The sequence below is a fragment of a genome, unplaced genomic scaffold (assembly GCF_019419815.1).
Source record: "Pyrus x bretschneideri cultivar Hongxiangsu unplaced genomic scaffold, Pyrus_bretschneideri_v1 Contig5, whole genome shotgun sequence".
NCBI classification, from domain to species: domain Eukaryota; kingdom Viridiplantae; phylum Streptophyta; class Magnoliopsida; order Rosales; family Rosaceae; genus Pyrus; species Pyrus x bretschneideri.
In genome coordinates this window covers 12,431,856-12,442,658 of record NW_025999787.1, presented here as the reverse complement: position 1 = coordinate 12,442,658, position 10,803 = coordinate 12,431,856, and the positions used below count along the sequence as shown (strand labels likewise).

Below are 10,803 nucleotides of genomic sequence, written 5' to 3'. Positions count from 1 at the left end.
TATGCAGTATCAAATTTATTACAAACCCTTTCTTGGACATCACAAAGTTACTTCAAATACAAATTTTTGCGTAGCCTCCAAGTAATTTGGGCTGATGATATGCAGTATCAAATTTATTACAAACCCTTTCTTGGACATCACAAAGTTACTTCAAATACAAATTTTTGTGTAGCCTCCAAGTAATTTAAGCACATATAAATAACCCTTCACTTTAAGCGCGGCTCTTATGCTGTGAACCATAATCTCTCACTCTCTCTCAGTCTCAAATTTCTCCAGCACAGTAGCAAAAAATTAAAAAACCATGCAGGCAGTGGCAAAGCTGAGCAAGAATCTCCCCCGCCCTCTCTTCCTCCTCCTCGCTCCCAGAACCTTAACCACCCTCACTTCTTCTTCTTCTTTATCACACTCGCTATCCTCACAGGGCTGTGACTCCGCCATCATGCAGACCACAAACACGTGTCTCACCGGAAGAACTCTACTTCGTTCTCCCTGGTCCGCCATTCAATACCGCGGAGCCGTCGTCCAGGGCGCTGATGTAAGTTCCTGAATCCGTTTTGGTTTTTCATACTATGTATACGAATTTTTTGAGTTGTAACTGTTGTTTGTAATCATGGGTATTCTGCAGGTAAAACCTGGAAATATCATTGAAAGGAATGGTGGGTTTGGAATTTCTTTGCGTTCAGTTTGAATTTTCGTTCAAAGTTTAAATTTTTACTAACCAAGTTTGTGAACATTGAAAAATATTGCGTCGCGGTCGGGGTTATGGTTTGCAATACCTTGTTCAGATCGTATTTATCAGGTGAGTTTGCTTATTATCTCTTTTAATGGTGATTGGTGTTGTTTATTTGTATTATGGGGTTTATTGTTGCATAATTTGTTGTTATTTAGGTGTTAAAGGCGGAGCATTCACATGAAGGACGGGGAAAAGCGGTTGTTAAGGTGTGTTTCTGACCATATCGTTATTAGAATTTTGCTCACAAGCTGTGATTGTAATTTACCAAGCTGATATCTTAAGCTGTGTTTTCGTTGCAGGTGGAGGTTCGTGACCTTGACTCGGGGAACAAGACATCCCTACGATTGTCCACGGATGAGCAACTCGATAGTATGAAACTTTAACTTTGTAAATTCCTATTACTACTAGTTGCTTAATTGTCTACGATGTTCATAAATGGACGGTCAATGTTACCATTATTTGGTTGTCGTATCATCTTAGTTTCTTGGATATGTATTTATGCATTGCCCGTCATAATTCTTTTTTTTTTTGTTTCAAGCCGTTTTTAATGTCTGTTTTGATAATACTGACGAACTCCAGTTGGCCGAGTTCCTTTAATCTTAATCATGTGCCATTGTTTGAGCTATTAAGCATGTGGTGCTTAAGATGATAAATCTCACATAAATTTGCTGCAGAGGTATTTGTTGAATCAAAAACTTACGTTTACATGTGCACAGACCGTGATGGCATAGTATGTTTGATAGAGTGAGTTTTATATGTTATCAAAATTTCCTTCTAGCATCACCTTCCTTTTCACTTTCTGCTGTTAATTTCCCTTTAATAATGTGTTCTGTTTTTAATTCTTATCAGCCCTGATACACTTGATCAACTCGATGTGCCGGAGGACTTGTTTGCAAAGAAGGCTAAATACCTACAAGGTCGATACTTATTAGAGTACATGTTCCTTTTTGTTCAGTTATTTTCCATGATATTTACTTTGTTTCTTTTTCCTTCTTGTCCGTCATCCAAACTATTGTTGATTGCCATGTATCTAAAATATGTTATTCACCGTGAATAGAGGAAATGAAAGTGACAGTGGAGCTGTATAATGATAAACCTCTATCCGTTAAAGTTCCAAAACACGTGACGTGCGTTGTCAAGGAAGCACAAACTCCTGTGAGGGGGACTGCACAAGCACCTAAGTATGTTTTCATTGTGAAATATTATTGCTTGTTCAGGCTTCGCATCACTACTTGTTTTCTCTTCCAGTATCTGTATTTATGGAAGTTAGTACATTGTGAGTATGCAATTGAACAAAAAAAACCCTGCAATTCCTAAACCATTGATTTCTCAATTAACCTGTGAAACTAAAGCTTGCTAACATAAGACCTTTTAATCATCATGGACTTGCCTCCATCAAGGCATCAAGTGACACCTTTATGTGTGCTGGTTTGAGGACTTTGCTACAGTTGATCACGATCGGGTTGTTTATTATCTGGTGTACTTTGCATTCCCTTTTCTCCTACGAATCTTGTAGCTAAATTCTGAAGCAGTTTTCGGTTCCCATGTTGACACTAGTATACACTGTAATAGTATTATACCATTTGCGCGCTTTTGCTATTCCCTTGATATTTCTCTCAAATGCAGGGAAATATTAGCTGTGATGGAACAGGGCTTCACTGTCAAAGTAAGATTAATTTTTCTGAATACATTCGATGTTTAAATTTACTCATCTTCGTAGCTAATGTTTGTGTTTAATGTTTTTCGTAAATTTTCTTTTCGAACTTCTCCTAGGTACCACCTCACATCGTAGAAGGTGAAGCTGTGGTTGTTGACACAGGTGACGACTCTTATGTTAAAAGGTAATTTTATGGTTATCTCTGTGTGACATGTTTCACATCCTTGTAAGTTTCTGTTTTCTTGCACGGTTAAATATAAGATGAACTTTTATAAAATATTTATAGACCAGATGCGTCTTCATACTCAACCGCCAGCGGCTAGCTCTGACGGGCTCCCAGTTTCCTGGGCTCTGCTCGCTCGGAAATGTGGTGGTTGGGGCAACTATATCATACAAGATAGGCTGATGATTGAGATGTTGAAGTTAATGCCTGTACAATCGTAACTCTCCTCGCGCACTGTGAAGCGTTTTTGGATTTTGCAGCAAGTCTGTTCCCTTATTTCGTTTCTTTTTTCGTTTTGGTATCAGGGCCAAGCCATAATGCTTAATATCATTGTTTCGATTGGATGGAGAGGTGGAGATTCAATTGCTCAGCTCCACGATGACTGATTTCTTACCATCTTGACGTATAGCTGATTCAAAGTGATGTACATTTACTCGCACAACAAGTTTGGCAGCGGAGATGATACCGCTCTTTAGGCAGGATGATAGTTTTGCTCTTTGACTTGCTGAACAATTGTTTTTCTTGGTGCAGTTTAGTTTATCAGTAAGAAAAAAGTTTCGCATTTTTATTAAACTAATGTTTTCGCTTAATCTTTGACGGAAAGTGTTAAAATCTAAAAATCTTCGCCTAAGTAGGTTAAAGACTAAGTATGTCGAGTGGAAGTTCAGTGGAATAGGTGTCCGACTCCAAATGGGGTCGGGGTTAGGAATGGAAATCAAAAAGCACCTAAGAGTGAAATTGGTAAGACTAAACCAGAATAATCCATAAGGAGCTTCATAAGACAGTAATTTTATGCACTAAAGTCTAATGAATGCACAGCTCTCCTCATTTGATGTGCAACGTGAGAAGAGAGGTAAGCTCAGATTGGGTATACACCACGTTGCACCAAAGTTCTCTCCAACACAAGGGATCCAAGATGTCGACATAATTTTGGTTTACCCAAGTGGTTTAAGCTTATAATTCATTCCAACAAACAAATTCACTGGGGATTTACGCCCTCAATCAAAAACATAATTATTTAACATGATCATGCACTACAAGGAACACAAACTATAAACTTGCAGATTATGATATGCAAAACCCTTGACGCTTCAAAACGCCAAACCCCGGTTTATACTGTGGTGTACAAAACTCATTATTTCACTTCGACATTCATTCCTTGTCCAATTGTTCCTAACGAGAGGATCCCTCTCAAGTACTCAACTTCAAAATCAATAAGACGGGGTGTAATCCTCCTACAATTCCAGTCACACCCGAAAAATTACTAGTACAAATATCATAAATTCCAGTAAATCCTACTCCCAACTCCGATATTAGAATTCCCAATAATTAGTTTGACTTTGTAGGTGTGTTTTCGCAGAACAGGACTACAACACAACTAGAAAAATTATTGTTTGAAGTTTGAACTCAACTCCAGCAGAAATATCCGCCCACGAAGAAAACTACAACCCAAAGTTCTTTTCCAGCAGAAATATCCGCCCACGAAGAAAACTACAACCCAAAGTTCTTTTCCAACTTCTGGATCTGGTTGAGGAATATCCATGTCATCTGCACAATGAAACACCAAACAATTAGAATATCATCAAGAAAAATGTCCGAGGCATTCAAAAGTAAATGAAAGGCCACTTGCAATGTGAGAAAGAGAGAGTACCATGACATGGGGGGCAATTCTAACACAATATACAGGAAACCCAGTGTAAAATTTCAATGGACCTCCTGCTTTCAGGGTTTTCATGGCACAATCAAAAGAGCCAGTGTATGGATACTTTCCCTCAGCATCAGGCTGCATTTTCTGAATTTGGGTTTTCACATAGTCAAAGGGCAAACTGCAAGCAGCAGCGAAAAACCCTGAAACGGTGCTGGCACCTACAAAGATAAAGGAAGCACATGTCAATTCAACGATAATCATACGCCTAATATTAACCACCGAATGGAGAGAATAAGAGTTAACATTCCATTACTATGTAGGTGGCCATAAGCATAGGCCAAAACTAGAAAGTTCATTAACTGCTTTTTGCAGGACAGGATTGGATGAAATACCATGTAAATTATTTAATGGCATGCCACCAACTCATTAAAAGGAAACAAAAATATAGTTTCACTTTTTGGTCATAAAATATAATTTCAATTTGATAATGTAGATACAAAGGAAAGAGAGAGAGAGAGAGAGAGAGAGAGAGAGAGAGAGAGATCAACATTCAAATAGAATAACTGGAAAAGAAAATATCATCGATACCCCTCAACTATCAAAATTCACAATCTTAAACAAGATGAACTCAAAATCTGTACGTGGACCGGCCTAGGGTCATAATAAGACTCAGGAAAATCTGTCCAACTTCTCTACAGATCAACCATCACCATTCATAGTTGCCAATGACAATGTTGTTCAATAATAAATTCTGGACTAAAATGAGAGATTTTGGCTATATAGGTTTAACTCTACAATGTTCATTGTTTATTCCAAATCTTTCCTCACATAAAGCAAAACCTGCCCTAATATATGAAGTCCATTACTCTTCATTCCATGTTAACAATACTGGATATTTTCATTACTCACAAAAAGGATCGGTCATATAAAGAGTAGATTGAACAAAGTCAAGCCTAATTTCAATCACATCCAAAATAATTTAAAACAGAAGAGAATCACATTTTTATACTACTTGCAAAGAACCTTACCCAAGACAGTAGCACCTTCACCAAATCCAAGGGAATCCTTAAAAAATTCAACACTTTGATCATAAGAGGCAAGCATTCCCATGTTCAATGCCATTGCTCTAACTACAGTAGGACCTGCACCTTTCCAAAGTGCCAAAACCCCTTCATCTGCAGTAATACGATATAGAGCATGGAAAGCATTTGTGTAGTTACGGCGCTGAGCAGCAGGCAAAGTAGCATCAGCTTGCATACGAATGAGTGCTAAATCTGCTGGACTTCCAACAGATGCTCCAATGGCACCAGCAGTTAGCCCACACAAGGCTTTCTGGTATAGAGGTAGAGGCTTCCCATCATTGGCCTCAATTGCTTTGTTTGTCAGAATCCTGAACAAGTTTATCAGATTCAGATTAACAAGATGATCTAAAAAACAATGTACATATAAAATCACAATATCACATGACAAAAGTACATAAAAAGATCTAGAAAATGAAACTAAACAAAGGCAAATCTTTCACTAAAAATTTTAAAAGCTTTCAAAAGCTTACTTAAGTCTGGATTTTGCAACAGACTCACCTGAATGATCCAAGACGAGCTGTGGTATATGTAGCTTGTCTTAGTAGCCCAGCAGAGAGTCCCTGCTCATAGAATTTCAGTTTAGATAAACTATCATTGTAACACATGAACTTAAGTCAATCAATCAGCACACGTAAAATCAAGAACTTTAAATCAATAAAAAAACCTTCTTCCACATTTCGAACCTCAAATCTGACAATAAAATGACCTTAGATTGCACTAGGATCCAGGAAGCAGAGAGATGGGATTTGGAATACAATTTTAAGTTTAAATTGGTTGGAATTAGTATGAAAGACAACACTTTTTAGTCAAATACATGGATGAACTAAAACTTAAGTGGATGATGAATTTGATAACGGCTTGATAAAATGTGTTAATCGAAAGCCTATATCAAGTGATACTTCTGAAAGAGCTTATATTTTTTGGTCGAAACTGAAATAACTTATCTTAGAAACATCTTTACCGATACAAATTCAAATCTAAACACCTTACAAGCATCACTTAATTTGAAATGTCATTCAACACGGGATCAATACCTTATACAAAGCACCAAAGCCTTCCTCTTTAATCATGGTCCTGGTGACCTGGGCAGCTGATCCCTGACCCAATTGAATTCTCACCTGTACCAGCCAAGTTAACAAGAACCCAGAAAGTGTGAGTCCCAATGAACCACATTACAGCACAAATCAAAACAAAAACTTTCAGGGAAAAAAAAAATCCCAGATCTATAAATCATCAAGGAAACGCGATTTCAGCTCAAAAATGGAAGTGAGAATCAATAAAAAAACGAAGGAAAAAAAAAACATGGGTTCAATCCAAATCTCAAAAATGTAAAGAAAGATTCAAACTTTATAGTCCAAAAACTCACCTTGATCATATCAATCGGCTGGATGACACAGGTAGCAAGCATACCAGAGGCTCCGCCATTGACGAAGGGCTTAACGGTGGGCCAAACACCAGATTTGGGCGTACCTTTGTCTCCCATTATTTGGATTGGAAATGAAGAAGTGAGGTGCTCGAAGAAGGTAAAGAAAGGGCGGGGGCTGATTCTGCTTTGGAGTTGCAGAAGAGGAGAAACAAAGAGGCAACTAACAGGCTAGACTGATTGTCTTGCACTCCCAAGTCCCAACAGACCCTCCTCTGCCTCCTTGCTTTCCTCACGACCTGAAAGTTTTTCCTTTAATAAAAGTGGAAAATGAAAATGGAGTTTGTTCTATGACCTCAGATGTCTACCAAATTACAATGGTAAGACTACTTCGGGCCTCTATTCTTTATTTTTAAATTTAAATAAAATTTAATTTTCCATTTGTACAAAATAACTAAAAGAAATGATATTTGTCTTTTGACATAATCAATATTTAAAAAGATAGAGAAAATAGAAAAGTGCATCTCTTAGTGGAAGATTGAACGCTCTTACAAAATTTCTTGCAAAATGTTAATATCTAACTCGCGATTCATGGATATTAAACTTAAAATCTTCTATTAGGGGTATATTCAACTAAACTTTTGTTACTTTTTGAATTCAAAATAGGACCATATCAGTGTGGTTTTTTGTTTTGTTAACTAAATGAAAATGTTCTTGTAATAAAATAATTAGTGCTAATGTGTTGGCCAAAGAGAGTAGCTAGGGAGTCAAATTTGACTGGCCAAAGGAGAATTAGGATCACGATCAATTGCCTTTTTCTCCCTTCCCACATTTTAATAAATGTTCCCCCTAAACCTTTGGAGATGTTATGAGACGATAGAAGAATATTGATAAAGTCAAAATAGTTGCAAGGATCTATTTGGACATAAAGATATGTGCAAAATAATTGATTTAGGTTATGAAACTCTTATACTGATTCCAGAGGCGAAGATAAAGATTTGTATGGATGAGGGTATTCTCAAACAATAAAGTCAAAAACTAAAAAGCTTAAGAATTTAATAAACAAAACACTTACATATATTAATCCATAAATTTTTCATACTAACATACAATATCCCTTAACGTATTTTCATGTTTTGAAAGCGTTGCATGACAACTTCATTACCACTTTAATATTGATACAAATATAAGCAATTCAAGGGGCAAATAAGTAATTAAATTACGCATGTCAATTGGCATGGACGTTAAGAATATTTTTTTCATGCACAGATGCACAGCGTATTACAAAAGGATCGATATTTTCAGGGGAATTCGATGTCTCCAAACGAAGCAGTGTTGGGAGGCTATTTCGGTAAATTCAAAATTAAGATTGGTGTTGCCCATTGTCCGCCTCACGAGGACCTCAGCTTATGCTACCAGCCAAAGGATTATTCACAAACATTAAATTACTAAACTGTCCAGGTTAAGATATTGGATCTGTTTCTCTTATTTTTGGGTGAAATATATTAGAGGATTTAGTAACCAGTTATCGCTAACGTGAGGAGTTTGATTTTTGTGGGAATAACATTTGATACCAACCTTGTGAAAATCGTTCATGTCACTTTCAGTTATGGGGCAGTGATCAACATCAATATATCCTCATAAACTTTCGGCCTTGTTCTTCTTTCTTTTTTTCGATAATAAACGTTAGGATCTAATATCAATGTTTTTGTAAATGTAGATTAAGTCGATTAGTCTGTAACGGTACCTTCCATTTTTATATAAAAAGGTTTTAAGTTCGAATATTTTCCCTTTAATTGATTAATAATTAAAAATCTACACAGTGTTTAGAACATCAATCACATATTTATTATATAACAGATTTAGATGGTATTGGTGTTGTTGATAGTGTGAGGATGTGGAGGGTTGTCTCACGTTAAAAAGTTAATAACATTGTATGTGCTTATAACAAATGGGAACACTTCATAATTAGTTTTATAATGAAAGTTCAATTTTTTTGTGGTATCAGAATAATTTAGTTAAATCACATATTGAGCTCAAAGCAATCCACATGCTCAAACGTCATATAATATACATGTTGTGCACGTATTACACGTAAAGAATGTGTTGAAAATGTAAATCCAACCTCAAAAAACTAATAAATCTTATAAAGTTTGACGCCTTGTTATATTACCATTTAGTTAGTGAAATGTCAACCTACTAAGATGCAAATACTAATTTACTACAATAAAATAATTAGAATCGAAGTTTGCAGTGTATGCTGATTACAAGTGACCAGCAACCACTTGGATCTGTAGTCATTCGTGATATCGTGATGAAGATTAATTATATGTTTATATAAGTACGTTTAATTTACGTGTTCGTGCTCATATGGCATGTGCCATGCAAATTGCAAGGCATCTCATCATATATAGTCACAGTTTATATATTAAAATTAACAAAAAAAAATGTTATTAATCTCACCCTTTTAAAATAGGGGTTTTTTGAAATGGGTCCAAAGTAACTAAAAATTGGACCTATTTCAAATGTCAAAAGTCACTAAAAATTGGACCTATTTCAAAAGGTAATCTATAAAATTGGACCTATTTCAAATTTTCCCCTTAAAAATATTGCAAATTCGCATTAGCTTCCCCCCCCCCCCAAATCCCAACTGCACTCACACCGCGCCCCACTTCGGTGTTTTATCTCACTTGTGGAAATCAATCATGCATGGCTCTGGTGCATATTTGATCTTTATCGATTTCTTTCCTAATAATAAACAATTTAATCTACTCCCCACTTTAGTGTTTTATCTCACTTGTGGAAATCAATCATGCATGGCTCTGGTGCATATTTGATCTTTACCGATTTCTTTCCTAATAATAAACAATTTAATCTACTAACATTATTGTTTAGAAAAAAAAATATATATATTGCAAAGTCTTTTCATGAAAAATAAAAAATCAACAACTCAGACGAGTATAGATTCTCCAAGTTGGTAACTGTGTTGGACGGTTGGATTGTAAACAAAATTTGCAAATTAAACAATGCATCACCAATAAGAGTGAACACGTTTATCAACGTTTAAGTAATAATCCAATCATCAACTTACATATCATTTAGTTTACACAATTTTGTTTACAAATTTAGTCTCCCTAACATCACCTAAAGTTTAATTTCATACCCCGATCACAATCAAGGTTCTTAATCAGGTTCTAATGAAATCGTTGGAATAACCAAAGTTAGATATAATAACGTACGTATGTAATAGCTAGCATGGATGCATGAAAGACAATTGTTCAAGTTGGATTTCTAGATCTAGTCCCTCGCACAGCTCCCCAGGAAAATGGCTCTTTCTTGCTCGTCGGGCAAGACCTTGTTGCTTGATGTGCTGCAAGACAAGTTTATGGTTAGTTTGAAATGTGCCTTTGTGAGGCCTTTGATGTAGGTCTTAAGGCTCACAATCAAAACTAACAAATATTTGTGTGTGCCATTGTTATTTATATAACAAATTCTTGAATAGGTGTGGATTAGGTAGTCTACTTGCACCTCAAGTTATTTAAACTTTTTGTTTATCAAAGGATTGTCGCATATGGGTTAAGTCTGCATTAAGTTTTTTTTCTTGCCTTGTAAACAAGGACTTGTAATTCATAACGTTGTATGTCCAAGATGAAGGGAGTTCAGAGCCCTTTTAACCATTTCCTCGATCAAAGTCTACTTTAATGAAAACATGCTTACTAACTTAAATAGATTCGAATGCAAATGAAACTTTTAAGTAAAAAATAGTTGAAAATGACTTGAATACATGAAGGAAAATGCATTAAACTACAGATCTACTACATATAAGTATAAACAAAAGAGATTGGGGCAAGATTTAACCTTGTCGGGCAACCACTTCTCTTTTGAGTTTACAAGGTTTTGTATGCAGTGAGGGGTGAAAAGTAAATAATTTTATTAGAGGGAATCGATACTACAACACTAAGGGAAAGTAGTAGAACTTCTAAACTTGACAAAAGATAGCTTTCTATGGAGATTCTACGACTGAAAAGGGGAAGTTTTGACAAACTAAGGCTTTAAGGGAAAGTAGTAGAGCTTCTAAACTTGACAAAAGATAGCTT

General features: G+C 35.9%; 2 protein-coding genes across 4 annotated transcripts; one reads left to right on the top strand and one right to left on the bottom strand.

The window, feature by feature from the left end:
- Positions 1–244: 244 nt before the first annotated feature.
- LOC103965421 (elongation factor P-like) lies at positions 245–3,154 on the top strand. The gene is made up of 10 exons (XM_048568844.1): positions 245–535; positions 626–656; positions 786–799; positions 889–939; positions 1,033–1,102; positions 1,408–1,477; positions 1,583–1,650; positions 1,791–1,914; positions 2,360–2,399; positions 2,507–3,154. Exons 1-10 carry the CDS (start codon positions 302–304, stop codon positions 2,576–2,578), a joined length of 774 nt encoding a protein of 257 aa, XP_048424801.1. The 5' UTR covers positions 245–301; the 3' UTR covers positions 2,579–3,154.
- A 507-nt stretch (positions 3,155–3,661) lies between these two features.
- On the bottom strand, positions 3,662–7,015 carry LOC103964652 (mitochondrial dicarboxylate/tricarboxylate transporter DTC). Of its 3 annotated transcripts, none has more exons than XM_048569528.1 (7): positions 6,710–7,015; positions 6,378–6,461; positions 5,842–5,903; positions 5,290–5,651; positions 4,265–4,479; positions 4,085–4,161; positions 3,662–4,035 (listed from the first exon to the last, which is right to left on the bottom strand). In XM_048569528.1, exons 1-6 carry the CDS (start codon positions 6,824–6,826, stop codon positions 4,105–4,107), a joined length of 897 nt encoding a protein of 298 aa, XP_048425485.1. In that variant the 5' UTR covers positions 6,827–7,015; the 3' UTR covers positions 3,662–4,035; positions 4,085–4,104. The 3 variants fall into 3 exon arrangements, with proteins under 3 accessions (XP_048425485.1, XP_048425486.1, XP_009375882.2); XM_048569529.1 differs by having other exon boundaries at positions 3,662–4,062; positions 4,112–4,161; XM_009377607.3 differs by having other exon boundaries at positions 3,662–4,161; positions 6,710–7,014.
- Positions 7,016–10,803: the final 3,788 nt, after the last annotated feature.